Source organism: Toxotes jaculatrix, chromosome 10, assembly GCF_017976425.1.
Source record: "Toxotes jaculatrix isolate fToxJac2 chromosome 10, fToxJac2.pri, whole genome shotgun sequence".
Lineage (NCBI taxonomy): Eukaryota > Metazoa > Chordata > Actinopteri > Toxotidae > Toxotes > Toxotes jaculatrix.
The window spans coordinates 23,802,166-23,819,050 of record NC_054403.1 but is presented as its reverse complement, the minus strand read 5'-3'; the positions used below and the strand labels follow the sequence as shown (position 1 = coordinate 23,819,050).

At 39.3% G+C, this 16,885-nt stretch overlaps 1 protein-coding gene across 1 annotated transcript in view; it reads left to right on the top strand.

Moving 5' to 3' along the window:
• fstl5 (follistatin-like 5) overlaps positions 1 to 15,872 on the top strand; it is a 124,319-nt gene extending 108,447 nt beyond the window's left edge. The window contains exons 15-18 of the mRNA XM_041047709.1: positions 2,103 to 2,252; positions 5,621 to 5,728; positions 8,193 to 8,317; positions 15,170 to 15,872. Coding sequence (XP_040903643.1) covers positions 2,103 to 2,252; positions 5,621 to 5,728; positions 8,193 to 8,317; positions 15,170 to 15,872 — 1,086 coding nt within the window. The remainder of the gene's footprint in view (positions 1 to 2,102; positions 2,253 to 5,620; positions 5,729 to 8,192; positions 8,318 to 15,169) is intronic.
• Positions 15,873 to 16,885: the final 1,013 nt, after the last annotated feature.

Below are 16,885 nucleotides of genomic sequence, written 5' to 3'. Positions count from 1 at the left end.
GCCAATCCATTATCCTTAACTACCATATAGAGTGTTTTACTGTGATACACAGTATCAAGGAAAACACTGTGGCGTCCAGTCGTAGGAAAGTCAGGCTAGGAAGCGTCTTTATTTTGCTTGCCTCTGTGGCAGTGGAGAATCTGAAAATCTCGTGTGTACCTGAAAGGGATGTAATCAACAGCTCATTTGCACTTTCTCTAAATTTTTTCATTTCAGTTTTTCTGAGAAGACCGTGTTTACTTTAAACTGTGATGATCAACAAGTTGGTGCATTAGAAAACACAACTTTCGGATGCATGGGGAAAATCACTTTAAACTTATCTGCACTTTCAGAAAAAAATCAGGGTGAAAGTCAGTACTGATCCTCATGTGTCTATGATGTACGTTGGTTCATGTCTGGTGAATCTGTCTCAAAGTGTGATATTTATTAGTAGGACAAGCTTTAATTCCAGCTGACTTTTCAACCGTTTGAAAAACTGCACAAAATGTTGAAATATTCTGAAATGAGCATTGCATCATACTGTAAGTTTATAGCAGTTTGGATTGAGACCTTGGAGAAACACCTTCGAGAGCAGAAGTGTGTCTGTGCTGCTTCATTCCTGTAAAGTTCCTCATTTTGACACTTTGGATGTTGCTGCTTCACTGTTTTCTGCAGTTTCCTCCCTACAGATGGCTGATGTTGTGTCACAAATATATTAACACTACAAATCATCCAGTGGCTTAACTGGGGAATATCAGAAACCTCATATTTCTCAACAGAGCTGTTTAAATGTCATCATCCACATTCACAACTGTAAAGAGTCAAAATCCTTTTAAAATAAATTTCACAGTGGTATTTTTTTTTTTTTACGGTATCTGTTTAAGAGATACAGTATTGTATTGTAGCTGGCACGTTTCCAGTGCTGCATAATGTCATATGCAGTAAGGATTTTTAGTGAATCCATGAAAAATACATACTGTTCTGTATCAAGGGAGTGTAGGCATTTCCATAATAAAGGGAAAAAACCATAGCTGCACTCTTTAGAAGCTGTCAGTTACTACATAAATCGCATGCATGCTCTTCTCCCACACATATACAGACATATGCAACACACACACAGGGAAGATTACAGCCGCCTCCATTCACACCCTCAGCTGGGTATCGGATGTTCGATTTCTCACCTCTTAAAAGGTGCAATAAGTAAGATTTTACAGCCGTGTCACACAAAATGACCACAGTGTGGGTCTGCAGGGGTTTCATAGGGTTCAATACCAATGACTCAACGATTACTTCAGCAAGTGCAGGGATTTCTGGCTTTTAAAACTGACTTCTCCAACCTGTTTTGGATCAGAAACACTGACAGATGGTGCTACAACTGGACACTGAAAGAGACTTCAGATACAGAGAATTACAAACCTCGTTATGAAGCCAAAAATGTCAAAGCGCTGTCATTGTTTTAGAATACCCAAATGAATCACTTTAACCTGCCTCCAGAGAGAAAAGACGGGGCAGAATGCCCCAATCCTTTACATAGTTCACTGAAGTTCATACATTACCTAATGTCCTTCTAACTAAGAGATGTTGGCCTGTGGGAAGGCACCTGTCATGGACTGCCTCTGCGGTTGTAAATATTGGAGAAAGAGTTCATCCCACCATGCCGGAGCCCTTCATTCATCCTTGCTGGCCAGCAGCTCCCTAAATCATCCCACAGAGTCTGGAACACATGACTGGGCACAGCCTGGAGGCTTGGAGGGGCTGGGAAGGGGGCGAAAGGGAGGAAGGCTCCAGAGACAGAAGGCCAGTTAAGGTTCCCTTTGGCCAGGAAGGCGGCCGCTGCCAGGACTGGAAGCTGAATAGCCACAGATCGTCTGCAGGCTTTGTTCTGTGGATTATTCATGGACAAATGGGAGCGATAACAGAGATTTTACAGGACCTTGCAAAGCTCATTTATCTAAGTTGCCAAGATAACGGCTCACATCACCACAGGTGATAAGACTGAAAGTAGTAAACAACACAGAATAACGACTGGATGAAGATAATTGTTTTTTAATGAGCTGTATTTCCTTGTGATATGAGAAACAATTAGTTGACGGTGTATTTCTGTGTGTTTTTCTTTCTTCCAGGAGGAGGTGTGCCCCACCTCACCAGGAGAGGTGGTCCAGAGGTGTGTGTGGTCATCAGCGGTCAACATCAAGGACAAGTTTATTTATGTGACACAGCCAACCTTGGATCGAGTGCTCATAGTTGACATCCAGTCTCAGAAAGCTGTTCAGGTAATTTTCAGGCTAAATTGGAAAAGCAGGTTCATGTCCATTTTGCCAGCTACACTGCAACAATGTATGCGATTTAACAGTTTGATACAGAGCTCACAAAAAATTAGTCGTTCCTGTTTGTGGCTTTGTAAAAGTGAAGGTTTTTTTCTCACAGAACTAAAAATCTGCCTCCGTCTGTGCCAACACACCTCAAGGTTGCAAGAAGCAAAGGAGTTACTTTCCCTTCACTGTGACTTACTTTGTCATTATTAACAAAAAAAAAAAGGAAAACAAACCAAATGTTCCCACATTGATTTGAAGGCAACATATTTCACAAGAACCTCTGATAAATCATTACTTCATACGGGTATTTGTTGTGACTCATTTTGTTGAATGAAGGACACATTTTTTCATCAAATCGCCCCCTTCCACGCAGGATTCAGTTTGATCCAATACATCGTCCTTCGGCCAAAAACACAATAATTCAAAGCATAGGGCTGCATGCGCTGGCTTTTACCCACACTGCATGTGAACTTTATCCAGGCTTATGGGAAACAGCTAATACTTGAGATATGCTCAGACTTGAGATATTCTACTTGAGTAATAATTTAGTAGTATACTAACTCACACAAGAGAGAGCGCTGTGGTGTGTTTATACCGACCCTGTTGAGCTTCAGATGTAGGGAGGAGCATAAAACACAACACGTTTGACAGTTAGTAGACTCTGACTGGCACTTCATTATGTCAGTAATGTGAGCAATGATGTACGCTTTAATTCTCTTCCAGTACCTGCTGTCTTCAGCTGATCAGAGGCTCGTTCAGATATTCAACGGCAGCAGATGCTGTTAAAGCCAATAATTGACCTATTCAGGGCACTGCCTGCTTCCCTCAATGTACTAAGCACAACTTGAACAACCTTGGTCGTCTTTCAGCTCTGATACTTTGCCTGAAAAGTGCTTACATTTGCACGGCAGCTTATGCTACAAATGACACAAACACTGACGAGGGTTCACAGATGTGTCCGGGGGACAGCAAACAGCGACAAAATAAATCTAGTTATATGTCACGAATGTAACTCACGTACAGTTAGTAATGTAAAAACTGTGGTAACTGTACTAAGTAGTATATAGTATTCATGCACTTTTGTTTCAACCAGACCAACAGATTCCTCCCATGCACTGATCCAGCACATCTCCCAGTTAAACCCTGACTCATATTATTATTTTCAGCTTATAAATTTAACACCAGTGTTTGGTGCAGGTGCCTTGTGAAAACTAAGGTGTAAAAGTTAGCAGGTAACACCTGTTATTTTAATATGTCAGATAGATTTAATCAACATGTCATATCTTCTGCTGCTGCTCTCATTTTCAGGTTGTAGCTACAGGTTGTGAACATTAATCAGGCTGCCACTCAAAACTGTTTTGGGTTTCTCAGCCAACAAAAGCTGATTACAGATCTCAATTAATTTTTGGAGCTTTAATCATTCACAATTCTTAGTTGTGATGTCGAAAGCTAAACCTTATTAGATTTGATAAGAGGATTCGAAAGAATTCATATTCAATAAAATGCTATTAAACCACAGTGTGACAACAGATTACAGGACTTTGTTGTATCTGGTTGTTCATGTGTTGGATGTTTCTACACAAATGTTTTAGGTTTCTCACTTGTCTAAAAGCAGTGCATGACCTCTGCCCTGTTGCACTTGAACCGACGATCTGAAGTGCTGCGTTTTCAGCTTTCACCTTTGTTCAACGGCTAACCTCTGACCTGACCCGTTTCATGAATACTGCATCTGTCAAGACGTACACTTAAACTCTGCATTCATGTGGTGGCCGAGTAACCCCGAGACCCACCTCTTCATGGATACTGTAACCTGGCAACTTCCCATAGATATTGTTACATGGCAACCCCTGCGGTTTTCTTCACAGATGGTCTGAGAGGCAATTCCTTGAAATACTCTGCCACCTCACAGCATCATTTCCTTTCCTGAGGGAATTTTATTTTTTCGAGGCGGACTCAGGAAATGGCAGAATTCCAACATGAGAACATTCAGCACGTTTCTTGTGCGCAGCATTCAGAGAACTCATCAGTGTCAGTGGGTTTTTGGGTGTGTCAGGTTGATCCAGGGTGGCTCAGATCCCTGCAGATGTTTCTGACACCATGATGGCTGTTTACAGCTTGCAAGCCTCTCAGGGACCTGCCAGTAAGCAGGTTGTTGTCCCAGAGACTGTCACAGGCTCATTATTCAGTCACCTGGAGCTTTAGCTTCATTGCATTGTATTAGCAGTTCATAATTAACCACCTGAACCCATCTCTCATCTGCAATAGCAAGACAGACGTGAGTTCTGGTTTTGGTTTCCTTGGTTTACATTTTCTCATTGAAATATTAATAGGACTGACATGAAATTTGAATTTTGAAATTTGTAACGAATTAAATGTTCACTGAAGACTTTAACGAGCAAACTGTATGCAAAGCGCACACGGATAAATGTGTGAAGTCGCTGTAATGTTCTCTGTGCTGTCTCTGACAGATCCACAGTCGAAGCTTAAGTTACTAGAGCATATTGGATGAGGATCTTGATAATCTTCCTCAGCCAGAAAGAAGTTGTTAGTCAAGAGAAAAAGAACAACATGAACACCTGTTTTCTCCAGTGACTACATGCTCAGAGATTAGTTAGGATTCAAGGGATATTCTCATCTTTTTTTTTTTTGCAATAACCCTCTCAGGAGCTGTTTACACTCTCAGTGAAACAATATATATTTTGCCTAGGTAAACAATACTATTAGGGCTCGATAGCAAAACAAATACCAAAGAAAGTAAGCTGCAGTCGAAGGGAATTGTGGGACTACAAGGTTGCAATAATTTTCTTGAAAAAAAAGATGATTGCTTTCTCTTGCTGTTGTTGAGAGTGAACCGACTGCATGCGTGCCTCTCCCCCATACTTTCCCTATTCCCTTTGAGCTGGCTGTCTATCTGCACTCAGGTGGACATAATGCATGAGGAGCGCTTTTCTGTCACATGCGATTCATCTATTGTTCTCACTCGGAATATTGCCGCTGTGTGTCAAGGAACGGATAAAGACTGAAAGCAATTACTTCAGTGTGGTAAAGCAATTGTGTCTGTCACCACTTGATTTGAAATGCAGCTGAACACCAAAAACACCTTATACATAAAAAGCACACCTCCAGTCTGCCTTGTTAAAAGAAGACTTGCTCCTGTCAACCCCCGATGCATTAGTGTGCAGGAAAACTTTTCAAAAGCATTACCACTGCACATCAAAGAGGGATCTCTCCAAAAGCAGAGTCTAGATTGCCTTGAATTGTTATTCTGTGGCCCTGCTGTCCTTAAAGGCTCAGTTTGGTTTGGTTGTGTGTGTGTGTCCCTCCAGACCGTCAGGACCGACCCATATCCTGTTAAGCTCTACTATGACAAATCTCACGACCAGGTGTGGCTGCTCAGCTGGGGAGACATGGAGAAGAACTTCCCTACTCTGCAGGTAAAGCCACAATTCACTGTTTACTTCACTCAAATGTTATTTTTCCTCTGCAGAGTTTTTTTATCGTTGTGAAATGGTAGAAATGCAGAGAATGTCACATGCCAGCACAGAGATGCAGACAATCAGGAGACAGTTACCTTTGTCAGCTTTTGATCCAAGATTAGTAAAGAGGCAGTACATGTGTTTGTGTTGCACATGTACTTGTGTCCTGTTAGCGTCCAATCAAATCATTGATTATTCTGTGTAATGTTTTTTTTTTAATTGGTAAAATGTTAGGAAATTTACCATCACAGTTTCTCAGATCTCTAAGTCACTTCTTCTAATTGATCCAAAACCCAAAGAAATTCAGTTTCCACATATAAAATATTTATGAGCTGACTCACATTCAAAAAGCTGGCACCAGCAAATGTTTGGGCTTTTTTGTTTGACAAGTCCCTCAAATGACTAATTGATTAAAATAGTGATAGATTCATTGACTGGCTGCTTCAGCTTTAAATCACATTACTGTAAATATAAGGTGATGACGGGAGTGCACGTGAGTCTAGTGCTGATTCTAATAAAATACCATGTGTGAACATTTTTTTTTAAAATAGACTCTTAATATGATTACACAAAGTGCAAGGTGATAAGAACCACGCTGATCAGTTATGTTCACACTAACAGACTTTACCTGCAACAAATTGATCAGCTAGGCTGTAAAAACACTATTTCATTAGCAACACACATACAGTATATTATAAATAACCTTACTGTCAGCATATTGGCAGGGCATGACAACTAATTAAATGTGAATTCCTCCAATTTGACATGTTCCTCCCCTTTTTCCAATATGACATGAATGTGGCATTAATCACTACAGCCTCTCTGGGATTTTCAATTGTTGATTTGTTTGTCTTGGCTGATGAGGATAATTAATAGTCACTTATAATACAGCGCATAAGTATTTGGACAGTGATACATTTTCTGTTGTTTTGGCTCTGAACTCCAGCACCAGTGGAAGTGAAACACAAACAGTGACTAAAAGGTCGATGACTTTCAGCTGGAATTTCAGGATGACCACAACTGTAGTTCAGTCAACATTAAGGTCAATAGCAACACAGATGAGAGAGTTTAAAAATCAGCCACTGGTCATTTTTACAGCAAAAACATAACATAACATTTCTGATAAAGATCCCTCAGAATGTGTTATTTAAAAGACTTTGGGACACATTTAAAACAAATTTTCAATACTCTGGTTGACAAACTACTGTATGTATTGGCAGCAATGTTTGTAAATGACCACAAACATAGCCAGGTGTACTGCAGTTTCATGACACTAAATGTTTGTTTATTATGCTAAATATCAGGAACACAAAATATAGCTGAAACTGAAATTAGTTGATTAATCAATCAATAATATAATAAAGAACATAATCAGCAGATTAATCAGTAATGAAATTAGCCATTAGTTGCAACTAACCTTGCTGCAAGTAACTAAACAAATCAAACAAAAACATTAGGTCCAAACAGTTTTTGCACACACACATGCACACACACAGATTCAGATGTATCTGCAACAAGCTAATGTCAGCAGATATATGAGCAGATACATCAGCATGGCTTATCTATTAGTCTGACTTTTGTCACATCCTTGTTCATGTTAGGTGAACAGTGAGGGAGTTGTAGCCTCTTGAATACATATGTGGTCTTTCAGCAGGACAGTGAGCGGGTTAGAATTCGTACAGTGGCCACCCTCAAATTAAAGCTGAAAGCCAGGACTGAAATGTCAGTCATTTTTTCATTTCTGATGCAGTGTGCTCCAGCACACAACCAACACAGCAAAAAGTTCAAATACTTACAGATTCTATAAACAGAATCAACAAACATGTAATGAAAATTTTTGTTTTGCTTTGTTTTAATATCTGTCATTTCCTCTTCCTCTGAGACTTATCTTGATTCAGCTCAAGTCTTGAGTGGTTTCACTTGAAAATCTTGCCTGTCATTGCCTGCACAGACATTCATAAAGAAGAGTCTGGTCTGCTGCAATTTGCTTTGTGCTTTGTGGCACAATCAAAGCAAACCCTGCCTACACACAAGCACACGTCTGCACTCTTCCATGCTTGCACAAGTATTATTCAGATGCCAATGACGGTAGCACACATCACCTCCCACTGAGAAGCTCCAACATCTCAGCAATAAGAGAAGAGGCTTTTAGAGTTTCATTAAGTCAGTGCATGCAAGCAAAGATAAACATGATAGCAACATAATAAGCGATTTACTTGAGTGGACACCGCTTTCATGGAATGAAACTCTTAATGAAAATGAAAAATAAAAATGTGTTGATTGTACAAGTGTTATTGCCCTCTGGTTGTAAGCTACAAATACGTGCAAGTCATAGACTCAAATGAGCAGAAACCAGCAGCACTGAGCGTATTCATCAGGCCCATGTTAAACGCCCACCACCTCCTCTGTTGGTGTTCACCAGGTGATCAATCAGGCCAGTGGAAGAGTCTCCCACCACACCGTTCACACGCAGCCGGTCGGCAGGCGCTTTGACAGGGTGGATGACTTCTTCATTCCCGCCTCCAGCCTCATCATTAACCACATCAGGTATGTTCCGTGTGATCCAAGAACACTCCTAATGCAAATTGATTTGCAAATTAAATTCACCCCATTGGCATTTTATTCACTTTTTCCTCCAAGACTAATGATGTGGATGGGCATTTTGTGTGAGAGCGAGCGTGTACTGTGTCTGTTAATGGAGGTTTTGGGAGAAAGGTCCAGTGGTCATCTGTGCTGCAGATGAGTACATAGCCACTCACCTGAAACTAAAAATAAACCCTTCTTGCAAGAGCTATGTTGAATTAAAAGTTTATAACTGAGTGTTATGAATCCAAAAAACCATAAAGCCAGTTAACAGCAGCTGATAATTTTTTAATTACTAAGGTTCAGTCTTCTGAAACTAACTCTGGCAGGAGGGCTGAGCTATTAAAATGATAAACACTGAGCGCGATAGAAACATTTCCTCGATAAGAAAATTAGAAACTTCAACATACTGTCAATAAGTCACATGTATTGACAGGGGTCAACTTTTAGGAACGACCAACCCACTTCCCAAAATAAACACAGCTGGCTTGGCTGAGTTCGCTAAACACACCACATGATGTTGCTTGGGTACCAAATATCAAACACTCAAGATGACAGGAATAAGCTCCCATTTGTTTATATGTTTGTTTCTTTAAACAGATTCTGTCTGCAGCTCACACAGTTCTTAGTGCTTTTTTTTATATATATCTGAATCTACATCTAGAGAATTATAAGCTTTAGGGACACAAGTATTAATTTATAGACAGTAGCCACTTTATTAGGTACACCTGTGCAATCTGTTGCTATCCAACAGCTCTGAGATAAATTCTACCTTTATAAAGTTAACGTAATGTTTGGTTTTTGTTATATTCAGACGTGTTTCTTGGTGCAGATCAGTTGTATTGGATTATGTTAGATTGTACAGGTGTATCTAATAAAGTGGCCTCTGAGTGTATACATCGTAATATGTGTCTGTCAACTAATGTAACATGAAAAACATTATTCCAGTAAAATGTTTCTCCATATTGCCCAGTCCTTAGCTGAGCTGTAGCGGCTGTGGTTGTGTTAAGCTCAGTGTAAAAGCACATGACGTTTACCAGCTCTGTCAGCACTGAAACAAAGCTAGGCAGCGTAATTATGTTGCTAAGCATCCAGAATGGTAAGTAAATGCTGATGGCCACCATTTGGACCCAGCAGACTTAAATCAGGCCTGGCCTCATATTAAATGCTGTGCACTTTGTGTGTCCGCCTTTACAAAAAGAACACACATGGTCAACATGAACTTTGAAAAACTCAGCTATAATCTTTATATCATGACATTTTCTTTTTGATAATATCAGAGACAAATCAGACAACACCAGCCTCCTCAGTCCCCAGACTCTTTATGCCAAACGGTCAGAGAGGCTGTTTTTTCTCAAATACCACTAATCGTACAAGACATTGACACACTTGGACAAGGATCACTTATGGGTTTTCACCAAGATAAAATTAAAAACAATTCTTTATAAAACATTAAAGACAGAGGACAGTGGGGGACAGTTGGCATCCCACCTCCTTTCTTGCATTTTGGTTCATCAAGCACAAAGCCAGTCATGCAGAATGCAGAGTGTATCGAAACACTGCTGAGGTTAGGCAGAGAAAAGCTGCTCTCAAATGCTTGGCTAATGTCATGGAGAGCCCAGGATCGAGCAGGAGGTCTGGAGGATTTCAGGATGTTAACGGTTTCCAAGAGAGAGTTGGGGGTTGCTGGCACAGCTGTAATTAGATCCACTGAGACCTGCAGGGAAGATTGCAGGAAAGTGTGGCCACATTTTTTTTTGGAATGTTGCATTTGAAATTTGCCGTATTTACCTGCTACTTGCTCATCATTTTTGATGCTCTTAAAATAAGATTATTGTCTGTTACTGCTATGGCCAGGTCCACTTGTTATGAATGTCGTTTACAGGCCTAATTACCTCCACATAGTATAGATGTTGCATATATGATGCATCACCCTATTTACACACAGCATTTTAATGGCATGATCTAAGTAGAAATGATATCAGGACAGGGAAGTATGGATAAAATCCTCTGTCACAGTATAGTGTATGTAATTTTTAGGGCAGCAACTAACAACTATTTTCATAACCGCTTATTCTGCTGATTATTTTTTATTTAAAAAAAAAAAAAAAAAATTTGCAGTTCCTCAAAACCCAGTCAGATGTCTGGTTTTGTCTGACCAGTTATCCCCACCGTGGAAATATACTGTGATTCACAGAAATAAGCTGTGAATTCAAAACTGATAAGATATCTGGTTTACTGTAATGTTGAGGCAAGACAGAAGAAGCAAATTTGCAATTTTAAGAGGCTGGAACCATTAAACATCTGGCATTTTGACTTGAAAAATAAATTGTTTATCAATAGAGTTACTGAATAATTTTCTGTCGATCAATTAATTGACTAACTGCTCTAATTCTCATCATTGATTAGTCTGGCGATTTATTGAGTCTATGAAATGTCAGGAAACAGTGAAAATGCCCATTATATGTTCCCAGAGCTTCTCTGCTGTTTGTATTGTCTGAGTTACTGTCTGAAACCAAAAGAAAATGTGTTCACTATCACAAAAGAGAAAAGCAACAGAAAAAGGCTTTAGCTTAAAAAGGGCTGAAAGGATCAAAATAGATGCTGATTAACTTTCTGTCAGTTGAATAATCAATTATTCGAAATTACCTGACAGGAATGCTTGTTTCTTAAACTTGCAAAAACTTAAAAACTTGACAAATGAAGCTACCTCATCACAAAAAACATCCAAATCCAGTAGAGTTATATTAAGGAGTCCTAGTTATTTATCTTCAACATGAGAGAAAAGAGCTATATAAAATGGATAAAGGGATAGTTAAAATGTCATGAGCAGTGTACATGTTTTATGTCTGTTTCTAACATCTTGGGACCGTGTTGAAAATAGATGTTCTCACTTCAATGTTTCATGCATTCAGTTGGTGTTTTGTGCATCCATTGAAAATTCTGTTGCATATAAGCAGTATGCCAATACCCATGATGGTGGAGAAATTTTAATTTTCACATCCAATTTTGAACAAACAACAATACCTGTACAAAGTAATAAAGTACAACACAATACCCCTGGAACATCCAAACTTTAAGTGCTGAAGGATTGTTGACGGTTTATTTTTGAGCTGATTAAATTTAATTGCGCAGGTTTTTGGACTGTAATTTATGGCAGTGTTGTGTTGGACCTCATCATATTTTTAAGCGTTTTTTAATATTTTGTCCTTGAATGTTTTCACCAAACGAACTTTACTTTACACTTTATTCTTGGTTTGATTCACTGCATTTAGCTGAAAGCAGACAGAAGTATCACACTGAGACTCTGTGGGATCTCCATGTGCTACTGTTACAAACCAATAATTCAGCCTTGTAACAGCGGCGTGAAGTAGTTGTCTGTATATTTGTCAGAATATATCAGTTACAGCTGAAGTACATGAAAAGCTTTGGGTCTACTCATGTGCATGGATGTTGTTTTTTTTATTTGGACAACTGTTCTCACTGCAGACATTAGGAAAGCTTAAATTAACTTTGTGGGTCTTTTCTTTTCCCAGTACCCACACAGCTATTTGTTTGCTGGCAGGAACGCAGCATCGATTAGTCGATTTAGCAACATGAGCAGTGTGTGAACAGCCGACATATATTCAGCAACTTCCGGGGATTGTTTAATGACTGGGGATTCCCTCAGCAACCACTATAAAGCAAGCAGGAACTTCTGGGGGCTGGCATTTATTAAACCCATCGACTTACAGTCAGGCAACTCTGCATGTCAGCAAAAAAGAAATCTGTTATTTCGTGTTTTTACCTACACCTACAGCACCTTGCAGCTCAGGCTGCCTGCCCCTATTTTTCACAAATTTCTAATCGTTGCACAGACTGCCTTTCGGAAAAACAAGCCTAGCAAGATGTTGATTCGATGTCTTTGCGATGGAGGATGGGTGAACAAGAATTGCTGTGTTATAGATATCTTTTACCGTGCAGCATTCATTGTTCTGTTCTTTGTTCATGACTTTTGGCCTAAGGAAACTAAATCACAGAGTAAACATTACTTTGGGGTTAAGTGCTCAGACTTAAGTCATTTCTAAACTGAAAATACTGACGTGAAGATAAGATGATAAAATGTGAAGTAGCTTCATTTGAACATAACCCCATTGTGCAGAAGCAGGGAGAATCTTTAATGCATTAATCAATGCTACAAACGACAAACAGCAGCTGTCAGTTTGGCTGAGAGCAATCTGGGTCTGCCAATGAAGCAACCCAGCTGTGTTCATATCAGAGCGAGGCCAAACAAAGTCTGATTATTAATTTATCATACAAGGGGGGAAAAAAACTCACTGTTATTGAAAATAATCTTTTCATTGCAGGATAAATGCACCATTGACCTTTAGCTTCCAAGCATGTTACCAGTATATCACAGCATGTGTGCACTACTCATTGATTTGTCACAACAGCCACAATATTGAATGGAACCCATAGCAAAACAGTTTCAGCAGTGTTTGGCAGACAGAGTGGTCTCTGTCTGCTGCACATTTTAAAATATTTTCTCTAAATTCTCACCAGTCTTGGAGCTTATTTTTTTAATACATGTGGGACATGGTAGGATCAAGAACCAGCATGTTTAGTGTCAGAGGGCTTCCTTTGAATTTAATCTAACAAGTTTGGCTTTCCCGATCACATTTGAGGCTATTTGACTGGTTTGACATGGAAGTCAAAGACCTACAATCTGCCAACCTTTAAATTCTAGGATGGAAAAAAAACACGTCTTCAGTCAGTCAGGAGGCTTTAATAAGACTCACTTCTAAAATGACAGAAAATACATCACCTTTCCTTCAGTTGAGGTAGTTGTGAAAGAAATAACAATATCATTTCAAAAATGCTGTTCATATGAGTTGCATGTATAGATCTTAATAGGAGATAATTGCCATTTGCAGGTTAAAGATTTAATACACATTTAAATTACACAAAAAGATGGGAATGTTTTGCTGCAAACTCAAAACGATGTATTTCAAACTTAACTTGAAATTTTTAGATGTCAAAGATAATGATTTTCAACAGGTTGAAAAAAAAATTAGATCTAGATATGTCCATCCAAAATCAAAACAAAACTGCATTAAATCAACGTGGTTAATTTAAATTAGACCGTCCATGTCCTGACGACTTTGGCTATTAATTTGTCACTGCACTGACATTAGCGCTCAAATGTCAACTTAATGTAGCTGTAGAAACTGTTGCAGGTTATTGTGGCGTCTCTGCTCAGTAAGGGAGGAGCAGCTGTGTTCAGAATTCATTTCTACATATTAAAATTGTTTTGGTATCACAACCACAGTTTATACCTTTGTCTTTGTCCCCTGACAGTCTTATACAGTTGTGCTGCCACAGTTCCTATAAAATATTGAATGATGTTGAGCAGCACTGGTTTGGCTGCAGTCAGTTATCTGCACACATATAGTGTGCAGATAACTGGAAAAAAAAAAAAAAAAAAAAAAAAAAAAAAAAAAAATATATATATATATATATATATATATATATATATATATATATATATATATATATACAGTGCCTGTTGTAAGGCCATGGACAATCTAATCTAAATGTTTTCGCAATGGCAAAGTCAAGATGATCACAAGCAGTTTCTGACTGACCCTAGATAAATGTTAAAGATAGCTCAGCGTTATGTTTTGTTAATTTGTGTGCACCAAGTATCCATGACACCTGCTGGACTGCTCTTAACAACAACAAAAAAAAAAGTTCAGGCCTCATCTTTTATGACCCAGTGCAGCCTTCTGCCTGGACCCGGGGACAGAATGATCTCTCGATCAATGATTCCCTCCACAGGGATTATAATGTGCTTCGTGGCTTTCAAACAGCCATTTTCTGTTCACAGGTACAGACAGCTTGGTGTTCAAATGGCATAAAAGATGATGAATAACGGCAAGATTGAAGTGCCTGTCAGCATCGATCAGCTGGTATGCACATTTAATTGAGGCCTGTCAGCTCTTTGCATATTCCCCTTCTACCCTGTTCAGCTGTTAAAATGTAATGTGCCATTAAGTGATTCTTTGGGTTTTTGTAATGAGTAGCATTTTCACTGATCCATGCCCACATATAAAACTGTCATAATTCTATTAGAGGGGAAAGCACAGATGATGCTAGACTACCAATATGAAGACTGTCAGGGACCAGAATTTGCCTGTTGAAGTGGTTAAATGGACCTCAGAGCAACTTTTTTTTCCTCTGAACATTTCTTTAAAATTATGCCTGTCCAAAAATTTTCATAATTACCCAGTGCAAATCTATTTGCATTTGTTCTTTCAGCTTGACGTCATCTTGATATGTGGATTCAGCTGTTCTGTTTTAAGATGTTGCAACTTTCTGTTTGAAATTTCATAAACCACGGAAACAAAAGGAATCAAAAACATTTTACTGGCATATTACTTACTTCAAATAGGAAAAAAGACAAATGTGTGACTAAATTACTTTAAAAAAAAGTTTTAGTTAGTATTTCATTTGTGTTCTTAATCCTCCAAAACAGCTGCAGACTCAAAATTCTCAATTCTCTACTTTTGAAAAATTTTGCTGTTGTGCTCAGCCTACTCTACCGGTGCAGTGATTTTTAGTTGATCTGTACAATATGAATTCATAAAATATATCAAGATCGAGACTATAGCCACGCTAACATCAGGTTGCTAACATGCTTATGCCAAGCAGGTACAATGTTTACCATGTTCTACTGACTGACGGACATCACCTCCCTACAGCCATGGCACTAACGTGATGAAAAATGACTGTGTGTTATTGATTGAATGTTTGTTTTTCTCTTTAAATGCACTACAGATTTGGCCTCATCTTTCATCGAAATGAACCTGTCCTCCACAAGATCAACCTGGAGACGACATCATACGTGAAAAACATCAGTTTACGGGAGTATAACTGCATCCCCAAGACTGTAGCCTACACCCATCTCGGCGGCTACTACTTTGTCAACTGCAGACCTGACTCCACCGGTGCCACACAGCCCCAACTCATCTTGGACAGTGTGACAGATAGTGTGATTGGACAAAACCGCGACGTCACTGGCACTCCCTACGTGTCTCCAGATGGTCATTACCTGGTCACTGTCGATGATGGTGATGGCTTAATGAGGATCCAGACAATCTCAGAACGGGGAGAGATCCAGGAACCCTTTGACATCCACACCAACCTCCACCTATCTGATCTGGCCTTCCAGCGTTCCTTCACAGAGGTCCACCAGTACAACGTGTTTGGCAGCTCTGGCCGTCAAACTGACGCTCTGTTTGTGGAGCTGAGCACTGGCAAAGTCAAGATGATCAAGAGCTTGAAAGAAGCCACCAAGTCATTCGAGTGGCCTTGGAGCAGTCGGAACAGGGTAATGGCAAGCAGTGGACTGTTCGGGCAGTATCTCATGACCCCGTCTAGAGAATCCCTCTTTATCCTGGAGGGACGGCTCAATAAGCTCAACTGTGAGATCACTGATGTCGTCAAAGGCAACGTGGTGGTGTGGGTTGGGGAGTCTTAGGTCGTAACAACAAGATGCAAGGAGCTTTGTTTTCCTCAAAGGTACTGTTGCACTGAATTCTGTTGCAGATTCTTTAATTTCGTGGGAGCACGATCGTGAAAACCACAGATTCAGAAACCAAATTGACCATTTGTAAGTCCATTGGATGAAGAACTGTCATCCAAAAAGAAAAATACAAGTGAGGGGGTAATTGATTGATATTGTCTTAAAGCCAAGTTAAAATAATTTTTTCCACTGAGTGGTTTGTCTTTAAGTCAACATAAAGTTGCTTGCTGGTAACATTTTCAGGAAAAATTGGTATGAATCCGTAAATATGTGCAACTTTGCATTATTATTCACAGTCAGTTGTATTCTGTGTGTGGGAATGCTGTAGATAATCTCTGAACAAAACTAATATTTAAGTGAATTGGCAGAAACATATATATAGATATATATATAATGTATATGTCCAGATTAACCCTTGTAATTTAAGTTCCCATCCCCAACTTTTTCCTGTGCCTTCAAGGAAAACTGCCCTCCATCAGAGGAATTAGCGTAATTATTCCCAGTATGACTGCAGGCTATACCTCTTCCTTTGACCCCACCATTCATGGTGAGTGTGGTTACTAACAAATCTACCGCTCTCGTCTATCTTTCCGTCCAACGCAGCCGACTCAGTCTAATTAAAACGAGCCCTTGCTGTGATCCCATCCTGTTTGAAGTGGAGACTGAGTGGTTCATTACGGTTGTGAGCTCTGTAACCTTTGATCCGAAATTATAGCCAGCGTTGGAAGGTTCTGAATGATATTTTATTTTTCCTTTTTAGTCCAAAGCAGAAAAATGAAGTGATGAAGTTAGTTAAATTGTACCAGCTTTATACACTGCACATTGTGAAATTAAAGTATTTCAAAATGTTCCTTAGAAATGAGTCAATAGAGCACTTGTGTGTGAAGAAAATCCTATCATAACTCCAATATCCCTGGATCAAAAAAAAAAAAAAAAAAAAAAAAAGAATCAAAAGAAAAGCATAGTAG